At 49.4% G+C, this 17,821-nt stretch overlaps 1 protein-coding gene across 1 annotated transcript in view; it reads right to left on the bottom strand.

The window, feature by feature from the left end:
- Positions 1-16,272, bottom strand: part of OPCML (opioid binding protein/cell adhesion molecule like) — an 855,685-nt gene extending 839,413 nt beyond the window's left edge. The window contains exon 1 of the mRNA XM_036354494.1: positions 15,913-16,272. Within this exon, the coding sequence (XP_036210387.1) occupies positions 15,913-15,973 (61 nt within the window). The 5' untranslated portion in view covers positions 15,974-16,272. The remainder of the gene's footprint in view (positions 1-15,912) is intronic.
- Between the last annotated feature and the right edge of the window lie 1,549 nt (positions 16,273-17,821).

Genomic DNA, 17,821 nt, shown 5'->3' with positions numbered 1-17,821 from the left:
ACCTAACAGTATTATTACTGAATATGTTCCTCTTGTTAGCCATTCCTATAAAGTACTCATCAGAGAACACCTGGCAAAGAGGAAGGTGATGACCTGATTCTCAGGTTCTAGATGAACCAAATCTTCAGTGAAACAAATAAGCTGAGAACTAGAAGCTTCTTGCGGATTTGAAACCAGAACAGATCAGAAGTACAGGCCTATGAAATACAAACAGACGGCCATCTCTCATTAGCTGGGAGAAGGACAACTGACAGAATTTGGAGGTGTTGCTAGGATACCATACTGACCATTTAAAACCATAGAATAGTGACTGACAACTTCAACTTGGAGCAACCCCCCCCCCCCCCGCCCCGGTCCTGAGAACATTTGTCTATGTCCAGTCATTTTTTTAAAAATATTTTTTTATTGATTTCAGAGAGGAAGGGAGAGGGAGAGGGAGAGGGAGAGGGAGAGAGAGAGAGAGAGAGAGAGAGAGAGAGAGAGAGAGAGAGAGAGAGAAACATCAATGATGCAAGAGAATCACTGATTGGCTGTCTCCTGCTGGGGATCAAGCTGGGCATGTGCCCCAACCTGGAATCGAACCGTGACCTCAGTTGATAGGTCAACACTCAACCACTGGACCACACTGGCTGGGCCAGAGTCATTTTTGGTTGTGACAACTCAAGGGGTGCTATGGGCATCTGATGGGTGGAGGCCAGGAATGCTGCTAAAGATCCCACAGTGCACTGGACAGCCCCACGACAAAAGAAGTATCCCGTCTAAACTGTCAATAGTACCAACATTAAGACAACCCAGCCATGGGGATATTAGAAAAATCGAGTGCAAGAAAATAATACAAAATCCTAACAATTAAAAAGTGACGATCACAGAAAGGTGAATCAGCTTCATGAGCTACACAGTGAATATGTTCCAGATAACAAGCCAGGGAAATGAGAGATAAATGTAAGGTGTGGGTGGACTTCCTTGGAGGCCATGTCAAGGGAGAAAGGAAACGCCTGGATGATCAGCCCAAAAAACCCAGACGCCCAGGTGAGAAATTGGGAAGACATGTCTGAAAAATGTTTAATTTACTCAGGGGTCAGAGTAGGGCCTCCAAGGTCCAGGGGTTCTGGATTCTGCCTAAAACAGTCCACATCATCAAGTTTCTTCTGGTTTTCAACATTGCACGGATCTCACAGTGCCACCCAAAGGCCTAGCTCCATGGGGCAGATTGGGTAGTATAACATCAAACTCGAAAGGGTTAAAACGTTGAGTCAAACATTGACTCCCATGCCTACTGTTAGCCCAGCACACCAGAGTTATTCTGGATCCTCTAAAAACCAGACATCAAGATAGGACTAACTATGCAAGACATGTATTCGGGGAAACATTTGTGAGAGAACATCGGGGAAGAACTGGAAAAGTCTAGGAAAGCCAGGCCAGAGCTATGCCAGTCTGATCCCTCATAAGAGAGGGGAGCAGGCAGGAAGGGTTGCTGGAGGCAAATAACCTAACACAGTTCTAAGGAGAGTTTAGCAAGGCCCTGCAGGAGCCCCAAGTCAAAGTTGTTCATCAGAGACCTTGTCTCCAAGAACAAATCTGACCTAGTACCTCTTCCCCACGCAGTCACTGGCTGAGAGCAGCCTGTGTGAAACATGGCCTCAAAGACAACCCAGCAATGGGCTTCAGAAAACAGGCCAGGGCGTTTGGCCAACTGCATTCCCTGCAGCCCATGATCTAACAGACACATTTCCATGGGACCAATGCTGGGACGAGACTTGAGTCACCCCCCCAATGAAAACTATGCTCAGAAAAATGTATCCATTCCATTAAAAAATAAAAAAACTTTTCTGTGTATCTTCATTAGCATGGCCTAATACAATCTCTTTTGAAAAATTCTAACCCTACCTCACCTGGATTTTCCCTCAGTGAGGAGAGCTAAGGCCTCGGTGTCTCTATGGCAGGAAGTCCCTGGAGAAGAGCCAGGACAGAGGGTGAGAATTCAGGAGATGAGGAATCATAAGCAGTTGGAATGGATAGTCCCTGTCTGTAGCATTTTCTTCTTCCAAAGACTGCTTGGCATTTATTTCTCTACATTTTTTTTAATAAACAGGAGAATATTCTTGAGGCTGGTCTGTATCCACTGACATGTTACCCATGTTTACCACAAAAATATATACCTATTGTTGAAGGACATTACAGCTGCTCCTAGACAGGGCCTGCCATAGCAACTGCATTGTCCCGCTATCCAGAGTGACCTGTGGCCAAGGACACCTTCCCCTGCTGAGTCCCAGAGGGAAGCAGCCCAAGCGGAGGCATCGGGAGAATTCTGCCAGGGCGGCTTTGACTTTCCTGTCGTGACTCTGGTCCCAAGGACATGGTGTGACTTAGTGCAGTCGTCTGCACAGTGGTGTTTGCCCTCAGGGATGCTCTAATGTAATGATGTGAACAAGAGAAATATTAAAGTTCCTATTTTTATGGATTTACATTTTCAACTTTGTGTCATCATATATCTATAGTGACACATCATTTCCACATAAATAAATACATCATGTGTACATGCTTTAATATAAAAAGTTTGCAGACCGCTGGTACTGGAGTGGGTCTTAAGTATTTTTAAGAGTGAAAAAGAATGGTATGAAACAAGTGAAAATGGAACTACTCTGGTTGATAAAGGGTAACCTGGGGTCAGGAAGTGTTGCCCAGAAGCTGTGGGAATCTGGGCAACGCAAACAGAAAACCATAGGCAGCTGCAGGAAATGATCTGAGAGGCATCATCTTTGGGGGAGGAAGACAAGTTAGAGGTGGGCAAACTCCTGAGCAAGGCCATCAGAGTAAGGACCCAAAGAGCAATAGAGAGAGAACTAACTAGGGGAAGCATCCCAGGGATGAGGAAAGAATTGTGAAGAAGGGAGGTTGGAATTGGATGATTTTCCTAGTCAAACTGAGTAAATGAATAACTACCGTAGCTCTTAAAGGGGCATCTGTGGCCATGGGTGTCTGCAGGGAAGGGACAATCAAGGATGTCTGTCTGGCTGAGCACCATCTACTGAACTGGCAAGGAAGATTAAAAATTTCTTAAGTTCCCTTCCGTTTCTGACTTTCTAGAACTGGAAGACCACAGGGTCCAGAAGCAATGCTTTCCTTTAGCACTCCAAAGTGGAGTCCCGTGCCATTTTTGACAACCTTCAAAGGCAAAAAAGATGACTTTTTCAAGGGAGTGAGGATAGACTCCCACCCACTTAACTACAAACAAACCTGCAGGGCTCTGAACAAAAGCAAAAATTGTTTGTGAAGAGCAGGAGTGGTTAACTTACTAGCAAAGATGGTTAACCAAGAGGAGGGGTAGCGCTATGTGGTTTGGGTGGGTGGTAAACTAAGTAGGTTGGAGGTCAGGCCCTTGCTATACTGGGACATACCAGGATGCCCTGGGCTTCTCCTGTGGATTTTTGATGTTTCTGAGTCGAATGCCTTGCTCTCTTGTGCCTTGGGCAAGGGTCTGCACACAGAGGTTTTGGCCCCAGTGGGGGATAATCCTTGAAAGCCTCTATACACCCCCTCAACCCTGGGCTCCAAGGCAAAAACATGCTCCTGGCTCAGACCTCCTTCTCTCTGTTGCATTATCAGCTCTACTCCACTGGTGGCTGCCTCATCTTCTGTTTCGGTCTCTGTCCCTCTTGCCTGGTGCCTGGTGCTTTGCCTTTAACCTTCCTTGTCTTTGGCTACTCAGTCATTCCCAGCTCCACTTTCTTCTTAACTTCCTACCAGCTTTAACCCTTGTCCTGCGGCTCACACTGACTTAGCTGTGCACCAGCACCTGCTCGGTACCACGCAAAGGAGGGAGCCTCAAGGAGTTTTGGAGAGCCTACTTCAAATACTTCTTCTAGGTCTATTTCATTGAGAAAAGTAAAGTCCAATTGAAGGCCTCAGTGAGAGATCTGCTGATGGAGAGCCAGGGCCTACAGCCAACATCTGGAGCCATCACATAAGGACAAGCTCAACTGGAGAGCTTTGTCTTTAGTGAAAAATCTATCACAACCACTCTCTTCCCAGATGTCACCATCAAAAAGCAGCAGAAAAAAATGTAGCCATTAAGATAGAAAATGAAGGGGAACAGAGAATGTAAGATGCATTTACAAGGAAGGAGCGGAGGCTATAATGTAATTGATTTCTCTCCTATCCTCCTGATCTCTCTTCCATTACATCTGCTCTTCAACCACAGCATAAAATCTTATTTTGATACTAAAAACAAAACACCTCCCTGTGGCCTCCCAGGCGCATAGATTTCAATGGTGCTTCTGGAAGGCTAACCTGGGGGCCATGTCTCTGGATTCTCTGCTCCTCTAATCTACGAGCAGATGTGCCCGCTGGGCAAACCTGACTTTCATGCTCTGCCCTGGCTTCCCAGGAAGCGCCCACTGTTTCTATGACACTTGACCACATCCTCACAGCTTCCGAAGCATATGAACGGGAACTGGCACTGGGAGTTGGGAGCTGAGCAGTTCAAAACCAAAGCCAGATGGTGTAGCCCGGCCTCTCTGAGAGTCTGCCCACCTAAAGTTAGGCCAGGAGACCTTTATAAATATTAAAATCTGATTTTAAAAATGAGTGTTTGAATTCCAAAGGGGAATGACAGCGGTGTCCCACCCCACTTCAGACAAGACAAAGACTCACAGTTAAGATATAAACAAGCTCTACTCTACCCCAAAGACCCAGCTTAGAGTCAAAGTCACAGGATGTAGCTACTCAAAACACAGCCCCGGAAGCATTCAGTGCAGTGTGCTTGGGAGAGTGTTGGTCTCCAGGGCCCTTTTCAGAACTGTGGGCCAGCTTACCATCTCCACTCAGGCTGGGTCTTTCTCTGAGGCTACTAAAAAGCTGAGCACGTTGGACTAGGGCAGGATACAAGACAGGTGTGTGATGCAGATTACTCCTTTTGTACCACCCAAGCACACCACTGAATCTATGATCTCATCCTGGATTCAGCCCATCATAGGCCGCAAGGCTTTGTAGTCACCTGACATATTGTGTGCTTTCCCCTTGGGCCTGGGCAAAGAATCTAATCCCTGGGAACTCACTAATCACCCCAAAAAGAAGGAAATTAGTCAGTCCCCTCCCTAGTATGTGTTCAGAAGAGCCGAAGTATCCCCTCTTTCCACAAAGGTAGCATTTCCATATGCACATGCTCCCCAAAATTCTACTCTTAGTAGTGAGCCCAAGCTTGGAGGCAGATGTGTCAGCCCAGGCTTGGCACTCATAGGGATGAAGAGCACTTTTCACCTGATTTTGGCTCCATTCTGGAGCTCTTCTCTACCCCACCTGCGTCTCTTTCATCCCAACCCAAAATGCAGAGTCCACATTCTTGTCCAGGCCAAAGTAGCTCTGCCGGGGAAACATGAGTCACTTACCAGTACTCTCCATGGAAAAAAGAGAAGCCGAACAAACATTGCTCCAAGCTTAGGAAAGTGAATGCAGGCGTTCCCTGAAAGGGGCCTTCTACTCCAAATCGATGTCACAGCACTTGGGTATATGTTCCACTGCTAATTATAACCATGATCCATGGTAGTCGGAGCAGGAGAGAAAATCAAAATGAAGAGGTTGACACAGAAGATGAGAGAAATATCCAGATAGAAGTGGCCAACCCAAGGGATGCAATAAGACCTGGCAACCTGGAACCGTGGCACACTTCAGAGAGGGCATCGCTATCATGCATTTCTTATGACCTTCACGGCTGAAATAGGAAGTAGGTAAAACAGTGTTGGAGAGCTTGAGGCCCCTGCCAGTTCCACAGTGCAGAGGCAAAGCCAGAGGCCCTGTCTCTGGGTACTAGATCAGTGCTTCTCTACTCTCCCACAGTGATGGCAGGAGAGCTAACTGTCTACTTTTAAACTAGATCATTTAAATTAGGGAAGGAAGGACACAGTCATCTAGGTCATAATAAAGAAGTGGTCCATGCTTCATGGACATTGTGGGGGCTAATCCGTGGCAGTTTTAAGACAGGGCCCTTCCACTCCCAGGATTTTGCCCCAAACAAAAGGAGGGTAGGGCCCATCAGGAAAGATGCAGACTCCTGATAGCTTTCATCATTCTTCCCATTGAGGACTCACCCAAAGAGGCACACACCTAGTGCCAAGTAAGACTGGGCACTCACTTCTCCATGGGATAAAGTCAGGGGACTCCCAAGGAAACTCCAGCTTCTCTTGGGGTCTGTAGGCTGATGGGCTATTTCCATTGTCTGCATTCTCTCTTCCAACATTCTTCTCCCTTTGAGGAGTGTGGGAAATCCCTTGGCACTGGGCTGTTGGGAAGAGCCATGTTAGATTATGCAGAGAAGCTAAGGGCTTCCTTAGGTCTGTCTTCCTGGGAATAGAAATGTCCATGGGTACTTGGCTCCACCACTGTCATGATTTAGCAATTCTATCATCATATATATGAGACATTCATCCTTGATCATGTCCAGCATTCTGAATCTCAACTTTTACATTTCATTCTGAATGTGTCTACAGCTGGTTTGAACTTGTCATTTTGATTGTGCCCATGTTGTCGATTATGAAGGCAACTGGTGGTGATGGTGGTGGTAGAAGTGGGGAAGGCAGAAGACCCCTTTGGGCCTGTTTACTCACTAATATACAGGCCAATCATGATGTACATGGATGCACTTTGTACACTGTAAGTCACCATTTAATCATGAATCATCAATATAGACAGTATGGCATTCTCAGTGTGTGCTTTCTCTTGGTTTAGTGCAGAGCCAAGACCCAAAACATTTAAATGAGATGTTCTGATGGTATAGTGATAACAAAGGCAGGTGTCTCTCACAGTGTGTAGATCAAACAAGTCAGGTTAACCCAGATCCAAAATCTGGCATTGTACTGCTTACTCTGAGCATTCCTTCTGCATATCAAGAAACAATTGTTTTCTAGAAGTCTCCTAGCTCAGGTACAATGGTCATTCAGAGTATGAGACTGCCCCTGAAAAAAATAAACAAAACAGGCTTCTCTTTTTTTTCTTGACCTGTCACCTTAATTCTTAGGTAAAAGATACCATGGAGTTACCCTGTTCCATGATGCTCTTTCCCATCACATCTGTATTTATTTAAGGCATGTCTGCCTCACTCACTAGACTGTAAACTTGAAGAGAGTAAGGACCATAAAGATTTTTGTTCAGTCATTGCATTTCTAGTGCCTAGCATAATGCTTGTCACATAGTAGTCACTCAATAAATAACATGTGAAATAAGTAAATGTACTTGCTACTTAAAGCACTCGGAGCTGAATCAGGCAAGATCCCTGCTGTTCACAATCCCACAGGCATGAAATAGCAACTCTGAAATAGGCTACTATAAAAAGTGACTAGGTACAAGAAACGATAAAATTCTACTTCTGATTTGCTGAGCCTCTTTTTATCTTTTCCATGTGAACATCAACCCATTTCAGGAGCATGACTCACTCCAATGCTATTAGCCTGTCCCTATCCCTAACCCAACATTTCACCCCTTGTGAACAACACAATTCCACCTTGTGTTGGTTCAGCGTGTCCTTGTTGGCACCACGGGATGACTCTACATTTTCAAATAATTGGGGCCACTTCAACAGACATCCTAATTAAATCTGCTGAGTAATTTTCGTTTATATGAAACCAGTAGCCCACATCAGGGCCTACATCTGTGTTTACGGAATGGCTCTCACTCTCAGGCGTGTCTGTCGCAACGTGTGATGTGAAATCTGAAAGCATGAGGCTCCAGCTCTGAGCTGCTGTGTGTGTGTTTGGTTGGTAGCTTGGAGCTGGTGTTTATTGACAAGCAGGAACACGGGAATGAGTAATCATTATAAGCATTCTTTGCACATTTTTATCTCCCGTTAGCAAAGCACATGCCCGCGCCTCTCTGTTCTCATTCTGCAGATGGGGAAGCTGGAAGGCTGGCCGAGACCTAGGGTCCCAGATGCCTCCGAGGATGGACGAGAATGATAGACTAGACACTTGGTATGTTTGTGACCTTGGCTGGTTATTCATTCATTTGCCCATTCATTCATACACTCACTCATTCAACAAATACATGTTGAGTACTTGTTCTATATCTGTCACTCTGCTAGAGAACAAGACAGATGAACCATGGTCTAGGGAGAAAAGAGAAATATAAAGCAAATTACTTTAAAATATATGGATTTGCCCTAGCCAGTTTTTCTCAGTGGTAGAGCGTCAGCCCATGGACTGAAGGGTCTCGGGTTGGATTCCAGTCAAGGGCTCATAGCTTGGTTGCAGGTTCAATCCCCAGGTTGGGACACATGCAGGAGGCAACCAATTGATGTGTCTCTCTCATCCATGCTTCTCTTCCTCTGTCTCTCCCCCTCTCTTACCCTCTCTCTAAAAATATCAATGAAAACAGTATCATCAGGTGAGTATTAACAAATATATATCTATATATCTCTCTCTATATATATATATCCATATATATATAGATATATATATTCACAATGTTAAGAAGGAAAAACCTGTTATTGTGGACTTTATTACACTTATTGCATAATAAAGATGGAGACCTAACCTACTTCAGAACCTGGAGAATGTTCTCCCAGAAAAGCACAATTTAAGCTGAACCTCAAAGGATGGAAGAGAAGTTGAGACAGAAACGACCTGTACCCTGCCTATTTCACAATTCCCGGATGGCAAACACATGAGCCCAAAGGTAATCTCCCGGGTCAACCATAAATCAAGAGACTAGTACAACAACTAAATAAACTCCCGAGACTCAGCAAATAGCATTTGTAAATTCGTGTCCTTAGGTGACAAGGTTCAAGAATTAAAAAGAAAGACTGTCCATCAGGCCATCTCAGAGAGCCTGGCCCTTGAGAGGCCGAATGTGCTGGAGTTCTCCGGGCTGGGTTTTGGCGAGCAACTGACTGTCCCTTCGTCACTTCCCAGGACGTGCAAGCAGCATGCTCATCAATGGCCTGCACTGACTCATCTCGGCCCTCCAAGATCTCTCAGCACAGTATCCGCTCACGGAAGGAAATGTGACTGCATCGTGATAAAGCTTTGCACTTACCCCACACATCGCCCAGGGGTGTCTCAAAGCATTTTGCAAATAATTAATTAAGTTCGCCTGGTGACTGCAGCGGAGCCTCCAGCCTCTCGGCACAGCACCAAGGGGTCTGGGCTACGGGGGATGATATAAATGAGGTGCAAGGCCAACGTCCAGCTCTGGGACACAGAGGCTAGTGGGGGTGGGTGGGGCTGTGAAGGAGGGGGAGGCCTCTGAGTCACTAGGGGAAGCATTCATGTACGCATGGCCATGGCGGTGGAGGGGGCAGCCTGTGCGGAGGGTGCCCACCGGAAGACCAAGGGTTGGATGGAGGCTGCAGCAGGGAGTTCTGAAGGGCGGGGATGGGAGTCCTGGGAGAGTGGCTTGCTTTTCCTTAAGAAGTTGTGGATGTGATTTTGAGAAGAGCTAGACCAGCCGTGGGCAAACTACAGCCCGCGGGCCGGATCAGGCCCGTTTGAAATGAATAAAACTAAAAAAAAAAAAAAAAGACTGTACCCTTTTATGTAATGATGTTTACTTTGAATTTATATTAGTTCACACAAACACTCCATCCATGCTTTTGTTCCGGCCCTCCGGTCCAGTTTAAGAACCCATTGTGGCCCTCGAGTCAAAAAGTTTGCCCACCCCTGAGCTAGACTCTGACTTGGAAGGAGTGTGTGTGTGTTGACATGAGTGGGAGAGGGTGACGAGAGGAGGGTATGTATAGTCACTCACCTACGGGAAGGCCAGAGTAAGCACATCTGTCTTCAGGTTGGTCTCTGACTGTGGAATCTATTTCTTCTCCACTCTCAGTGTTACCTTCAATCCTGCTCGGGCCTACAAACACCACCTTCTCAGGCCATGAGCGGAGTGGTGTAGAAGCATAGCAAATGGAGCTATGTCTGTGCCCCACTGCGACCCACCTCCTCACCCTTCAGGGAAAGGCAGAGACAGCAAGGCCTCACAGATTAAGAAGCAAAGTCTAATTCTTAGTATAAAAGGACCAGAGGGACAAACATCTGCAGGGCCCAGAGCTTGGTGTCTTTCGCAGGGTTGGTCAGGAGGAGTGGGAGAGGAAAACAGAGATGACCCGAGGTCAGTGGTCAGCAAACTCACTAGTCAACAGAGCCAAATATCAACAGTACAACGATTGAAATTTCTTTTGAGAGCCAAAGTTTTTAAACTTAAACTATATAGGTAGGTACATTGTTATTAACTTCATTAGGGTACTCCTAAGCTGGCCTTTGCCAAAAACGTCCTCAATCTGATTGAGGTACGTTCGCTGAGGTCGACCCCTTCCAACTCTCCCATCCACACTCGCCTTGGATACTTGTTTCGTCTGTCTCCTTTCTGAAAACCGACTTCTGCGCATGGGCCACGAGATTTCAATCGCACTGTATGTGTGTGCCCGCATGTGGTATTTTGTGGAAGAGCCACACTCAAAAGCCACACAAAGAGCCGCATGTGGCTCGCGAGCTGTGGTTTGCCAACCACTGCCCTAGGTGATGCCAGCCTGTCCCCTTCCTCCTTCCTGCCCAGGCCCTTGTGTCTGGAAGGTGCCACTCAGCATCCAGAGGTGCTAATAGCCAGCGGGGCTGACAGCCGGGCTTGTCAGCGGCCACGGGCCATCTGCGGGCCGACACTTGAGTTCATTGACAGGAATAGCTAGCTTTTGCTTTCCATCGCTCCTTCTCCCCAGCTCAGGCAGCTGCAGGCCGTGGCAGCAGTCCATGGCTCCCATCCAGTGAGCCAGGCTCGGGAAAACCACAGCCCATGGGCCGAAGGTAGCAGGGCTCCTGAAGTACCAACAGGCAGAGGCTGATGCACAAGGCCATGGGCACAGCACCCCACCCAGACCCCTCAAAGCAATATTTTAAGAGACCAAAGGGGCCATGTCTGCTGCCCTCGCTTTGCACACAGAGAAACCACGGTCCAAGAAGCTCCGAGCTAGCATGCATATTTCATTGGGGTCCAAAAAAAGAAAAAGACTAAATAATTTCCTGTTTTACTGGATCTATATTTCTTGAGGCAGGATAGTACCGTACCTAATGTATATGTTTCATCAGAATCTATATAAAATCTTATTGAATAAATACATGGTGGGGACTGTGTTCAGCTAGTTTCATCTCTGTGACAAAGACATGAGTTGGGATGGTCCAGCTTTGCCTCTGTCTCCAACAATAAGGCATGCCCTCTCCCCTCCCCTTCTCAGTGTGTGTTTTGTATGTTAAAAAACTCATACATGTTTATCTTGTTATCATCTATCCTATGCTTTCGGCTACTCTGTCCTACTGGAAACAGGAAGAATGCATCACTGGAACCCATCCTAAGAAGCAGTAGGCTGAGACCCAGAGAGCTAACCAAGCACACCTCAGAGAGCTCCCAGGCAGAGTGTCAGTTCTGCTGATGGCAACAGAGGCTCAGGTCAAGTCCCCCTCATGGCAAGAGCCTCTGCCCAGGGAAGCTCTGCTGCAGGGTGAGGTATGGCTCCTGCTGGCTGGTGGGAGAGGCCCAGAGCTGCTAAACAACAAACCCAGGCAAGTGCCAACTGTTTAAGGAATCCCCTGGCATCTCCCAGGCAACAGGACATGGCAGAGGGCGCTAAGAATGAGAGAAAGCCCAGAGGCAGGCAGGACTGAAGCACTTCAAGAGAACCCCGAGCCATGTGGGGTCTCTGACGAATCTCAGTTGGAGCCACTCTGCCCAGCGCCAAGCTACTGAAAACATTTTTATGGGGCAGCCTACACCTGTCTCCTCCCCCGAGTCTGCTCCTGCCCCAGGGTCCATGCTGCCAGGAAGTGGTCTGACCTTATTCACATGTCTATCATTTTAAGGGATTGAGGGCCACAGGACAGCTTGGAGACTGGGGGAGGGAGGGCACAGATCTACGATGGGCCGAGAGATGATGAGACCTTGATCACAAATGGACTCTGAGTCCTTGTTCGTGTATTTTACAGTCACTCTGGGGCTAGGCTTTTCCCAGTGGCAGATGATTCGCCTACTGGATCCCTCATACAAACCTGGGCAACCTTAGCAGGTTCCTCAACACTGTGCTGGAGAGGGGGGAGGGGTGGGGAAAGGACTCCCTGGAACCCTCCCCCATGTCTCACCCCAAAGCCAAGCATCCAGCCTCAAGACCCCACAGTCCAGGGCACTTGCCTGAAGGAGGCTGTGAGCAGCTGCATGCTGGGGGAGAGAAACCCTACCCCTCTCAGAACTGTCTGTCCAAGTCAAGGCTTGCTGACTCTCATAGTGCCAAGCGTAGCAAGACACGGGAGGCCCGGCTGCGGCTATGGATGCTGCCTCGCAGACCTGGGCACGGGACATTGCTTGGTCCAGTCCAGGTAGCCGGGGAGGACTCCCCGTTAACTCCCTGGTTAGAGTCACAAGACAGAAGAAGGCACAGGGGGATGAGCTGAGGAAAGGGGTAGTGAGCTACACTAGAGTAAAGGAGCCCTCCAGGCTAGAGATTCACTCCTCCTAGCAGCGAGCTGGCTGTTTGGGGGGCAGTGCTTGGCCACTAAAGGTAGCAACGCCCCATCCCACCCCATGCCCCCGCCCTCCCATTTCTCAGAGCTAAAGAACGAAAGGCAGGCAGAGAAGGGTTTCCATCTGAAGGCTGTAGGCCAGGACCTGGGATGCTTGGTAAAAATACCTGTCTGCAGTGGGGGTAGAAGTCGGTAGGTTTTTGGTTTGTTTTAAAAAATATTTTTAAATTATTTATTTTAAATCAATAAATATATATATTGATTTCAGAGAGGAAGGGAGAGGGAGATAGAGATAGAAACATCAATGATGAGAGAGAATCATTGATCAGCTGCCTCCTGCACTCCCCCTGCTGGGGATGGAGCCTGTAACCCAGCACGTGCCCTTGACCAGAACCGAACCCAGGATCCTTCGGTTCACAGGCCGACACTCTATTCACTGAGCCAAACCAGCTAGGGCAGAAGTCTATGTTTTAATCTGCCCCTCCCCCAGGTGATTTTGATGCAAATGGCCATCACCCTTCATGTCCTGCTTCTCTAGGCTTGTTTCTGCCACCTACTCATCTTCCCACAAAGCCCCCAGGCCCGAGGTCCCAAAGCTCTCAGCACACAGTCTCATCTGTCCTCCCACCTCGGACAACAGAAGTACCCTCACTCTCAGTGTTCAGGGCTCGTGGGGTGTCTTCAGCCCCAGCTTAAGTTAGGGTGCTTTTAAGTGACAATCAAATTGTCAAGGGAGACCCTCTCCCCATCTTGGGTCTGGGCTCTTTACAGTCTTCACTTGTTACTGCCTTTCCCACCCCAGAGACTCTGCCTAGAAAAGCAATTTGTGACCATCGGTCTCCCCTGCAGGGCACCGGGAGACAACAGCATTAGCCTTAAAATTAGTCTGGGATGAAAACGTGTTTTCCCAAGAAACAGAAAGCTGCAGAATAAGATGGCATTGAGGCCTAACCAGGTCAGGGTTCCATGATTATGTTAGCCTCTGTCTTTAGATGCAGGCAAAGTAAATGGCTAACGAGCGGGTACTAACTGCGATGGGAGAACAAGCACCCTTTGGTACAAAGAGGGTTGGGAATCTGAAAACATAATAAAGGAAGTCAAATAAGTGAGGACGGAGAAGTCACAAGTAAGCCCTTGCAGCTGACCAGAACTTCTGGATGCAGCCAGGTTCCCTCTCTCCCAGGAACCCTTCAAGAAGTGATGTCCCCTTCTCTCCAAGTGCAACCCTTAAGGCCAACTTCCCCTCCTCTGCTCGAGACCTCTGAGGCCAGGTTCCTGGCACAGAGGGCATGACCAGCCATCCTAGAGCAGGTCGCACCAGTGGCCTGCCTTCCCTCCTCACAGGAAATGCTTCTGGGGATAGCTGACTGGCTGGCCGGCAGGCTAAGGCCATTCCCTGGGCCCAGCCAGCTTTCCTGTGGCTGCCTCCTTCCAAGCAAGGCCAGGCTCTCCACCAGTGGAGTACAGGGAGGCAGCTCCCCGATCCTTTGCTTCCATAGGGTGCACTGCAATGCAGCTTTGGCTGCTGGGGTTCACTCCCCGCCTCTAGGGAAGTGTAATTTTCTGATTCCTGCTACAGGGAGAGCACGCACACAGACAGCATCCCATGGGGTGGGGTCCTGAGCTCCATCATTCTGCTCGCCTGTGCCCAGAACAGTGGTAGGAGGGATATTAGAGGCTAGGAAGTCCCAGGAGCTGTCTCCCAGACGTGGACTTGCACACACAGAAAAGTGTGTCTTCTCACACTGTGGACCCCAAAGCGCCTGCCTGGCTCCCTCTACAGGCGGGAGCAGGAACTGCGTGTTCGTTGCCTGTCCTGCCTTCCCCACTGATATCTCCCTCCCAGGCCTGAATCTGGAAGAACAGCAGCAGCACAAGGACTCTGAACTTCTGGGCCTAAAACAAACAGCTGGGACCATGGCTATGCAGAGCCCATCTCTGCTAGACAAAGTGCAGTGTTAAAAAAAAGCATCACAAAACATGCAACGGGTTTCTCCCTTTCTCTTTCTCCCACATAAACTCCCATTTGTCTGATTTCACTTCGGTCGTTTACAAAATACTTAGGGATTTATGTTCCCAAAAGCAAAAAAAAAAAAAAAAAAAAAAAAAAAGAAAAGAAAAAGAAAAAAGTGATTTGAATATAAAAATGTAAAATCCTGTGTTTTACCCATATCAGGATATCTAAGATTTCAGAATCTTAGTACTTATGTCATCTACATGAAATTTTAGGTTTAAGCTATGTATCTCATTTTGAGGGGGGACAGGGGGGGGAAGAACATTTTCCTGGGCTGGGGTTCAGTGCGGGAACCCCGCAGACCCTTCCATGCTTCCCACATCCTTGGCAAGCCTAGCCCAGCCCTGCAGCATTGTTGGAAGGATGCCTGCAGGCATGCAGGTGACGGCTGGAGACAACGACAGGCATGCAATTATCAAATCTATTAAAACGGGTTGGGTTTTGCAACACTTCCAATCAGCTTACTCTGGGAGGATTGCAGCATCTCACCTGGGCCACTGCGGATGTGTTTGCCCCCAAACCAGGGAGGGCTCTGATAGGTAGGCTCCCGTTTAAATCATTAGCTGAGGTAGGGAAGGTGTTGGGGGGGGTGGGGAGGGGGGAAGGGGGGAGAGCCAGGGGAATCAGTCCAGCCTTCCTTCTGACTGAGCATTTCAAATCCCACCCAGTGCCATTCCCGATTCCCTCCCGAGGAGTCACAGGGAGAAACTGGGAGGATGTGGACTTTCAAGTGCATCATCTGCCCATTTGGTGGAGGGCTAAAGAAGGGATGAGACCTAGAGGACTGTGTGTGAGATCCGGAGATTCGGGAGCCAAGGAGAAGGAGGGGGGAGAGAGGGGAGCTGAAGTGAGAGAGAGAGTAGGGGAGAGAGGACTCTCTGAAGGAAGAGAGGGAGAGGGAGAGAGAAAAGGGACAGGAAGAGACAGAAGGCAATAGACACGGGGAGATGCAGGGGTAGAGACTGGAGCAGAGAAACCACGGTGGAGAAAGAAGGATGCCCCGGCTAGCCTGCGGCTCCCCCCAGAAGTGGCGAGGGGGATGCAGGATTGGGAGCTGACAGCCCCCTCTGCTCCTACCCCTGGGACCACAACTGGTTAATGCCCGTCGGTCCCCTTCGCAGTAAGAGCAGCGCCTCGCTGGGCAGCGCGGTGCAGACTCGAACCCAGCTCACCGGCTCGCATCGCCGGGACCAGCGAGCCAAGCCCGTGCTGCCAGCAGCTGCGTGCGTGTGAGTGAGCGGGTGTGTGCGCGCGTGCACACCGCCAGCACCTCTCTCCCTCACACGCAGCTCACACTCCCTCCTGCCCCCGTGGGCTCTCCTTCCTCCCCTCCTCTCCTGCTCGGGCAGCTCGGCGTCTCCGGCACAGCAAGCAGACCCCCCCCCCCCCGCCCCCCCATCGCCCCGGTACCTGGGATGAAGAGCAGGGCGGTCGTGGCGGAGAAGACGACCCAGCAGGCGGGGTGGTACATCTTGAGGCTGCGGTGTCTCTCTGGGCTGCGGCTGCGGGGCTGGCTGCCGCTTGTGCTGCTGCTCCGGCTGCCTGCCGCCTTCCTCTGTGCTGAATCCTGAGCAGGTTTAAATCCAATGTTTGCAAAGGGAGGGAGGGAAGGAGCAGAAGAGAGAGGGAGCAAGAGAGAGCGCGCGCGAGCGAGGGGCGCAGCCAGGCAGCAGCGTCTCGGGGTGTTTTTTTCTCGCACAAACACACAACTGGCAAGAAGCAGCAGCGCCAAGCTGTGCAGGGCTCCGAGCGGCCCTCCTCCGAGGCACGCATTGGCTCCACTCTCCCCAGCGTCACCCGGAGCCTCTCCTATTTGGGAGGCTCCACTCGGGGGTAGTTGAAGCTGCCCCTGCCTCGCCACGCAGCTCCGGAGCACAGCCGTGTGCACTGGCACCGCGTACATATGCCATGCGGAGCGTGTGGCTCCTGTGGGCACACAGCAGAGCCCTGCTGGGCGGTGAGGAGGGGGCTGGGAGTGTGGGTACTGACCCTCCCCAAGCAGGGCTCAGAGCGCAAGAGAGCCAAGGTGACCAAAGTTCATGAACAGGCCTTCTCTGCCTTCTTGCTTCCTGGCCCAGGCAGGAGCCTAACCCACAGGGGCACTGGGACCTTGAAATCTGCACCCCGAGTCCCCATCCTGCCATTCAGAGCCTTTGGAGGCCATTCAGCATTCCCAGCAGGAGGATGGGTGCGTTCCAGTTTCTCGGGAGGATGCGAAGAATTGGGCAGCTCCCTGCCATTGGGATATTCTGAAACTCCACAAAGGCAAGATGCCCTAGGAGCTCAAACAATCGCTGTGATTACAGCACAGGCAGGGATATTCAGATTAGCTCTCAGGGAGGCAGAAACGGGCTGAAGTCATGGGGAATTTTTAAGAGGAGAAGGCCACGGGAGGGGTGCCTACCTGAGGCTTTTGGCCTCCCGCCTGCCTTTCTTCCCTGGTCCCAGTGCCTGTCCCTCTCTGGAAGAGCAGTTTATAGGGACAGCGTTTCTCTGTGGGACGTACCTCAGGCCTCTCTCCTGATGACACCTGTTCTAAAAGGCCCACAGCCCTCCCAAAAGCAGCCTGGGATCAATGCGCTTGGCCTGGTGAGTAAATGCTTTCCCTAAAGGAGGATCTGCCCAACTTTGAGGCTCCGTGATAGAAATCGCGCTAAGCATTAGAGAAGGGACTGGGCACATATATTAAAACACGATTTCTGTCCCAGAGCGTCCTCCAGAGGCCATGTGGTGACATGGATTCCTTCCCAGCTCCCCGTGTGTGGCTCAAGAGCTGTGGCCGTCCCAGAATGCGAGCCTTCTCCCCGCCTCCTGGGCCGCAAGTCTTGATGTTTTTCCCAAGTGCCTGCGACGGGGGCACGTGTTCACATTTATTATTTTACTAAACTCTCACCATAGCCCTGCCACCTAGGCCTTATTACCCTGGGGTTTCATAGGCCGAAACTGACATTCAGAGATGTTTAACAACTTGCTAAAGGCCACACAGCTCATCACAGTCAGGATTCAAACCCAGGTCTGTCCTACAGCAAAAATCCACAGTTTCCAAGCAGCTATGCCTACGACCAACGGCCAACAAGTTACTTCAGACTAACAGAGCTCCCTTTCTGCAAAATTAAACCAAATGGCTTTTAAAGAACAAAACAATGAGTTACTTCCTTCCTTAGAACCAAGTCTGAAACGTTACGGGTCAAGTAGAAATATATGAATTCCTCACCTGGCACTTCTGAAGTACCTACTTAATATAAAGTTGTGTGTTTTTTTTTTAAGACTGGGAATGTAAAGAATAAAATTTGCTCTTGTCTGAAAAGGACGTACAATA

The sequence above is a fragment of the Myotis myotis genome, unplaced genomic scaffold (assembly GCF_014108235.1).
Source record: "Myotis myotis isolate mMyoMyo1 unplaced genomic scaffold, mMyoMyo1.p scaffold_m19_p_20, whole genome shotgun sequence".
Lineage (NCBI taxonomy): Eukaryota > Metazoa > Chordata > Mammalia > Chiroptera > Vespertilionidae > Myotis > Myotis myotis.
The sequence above is the reverse complement of the archived record's forward strand: the minus strand, read 5'-3'. Positions and strand labels throughout refer to the sequence as shown.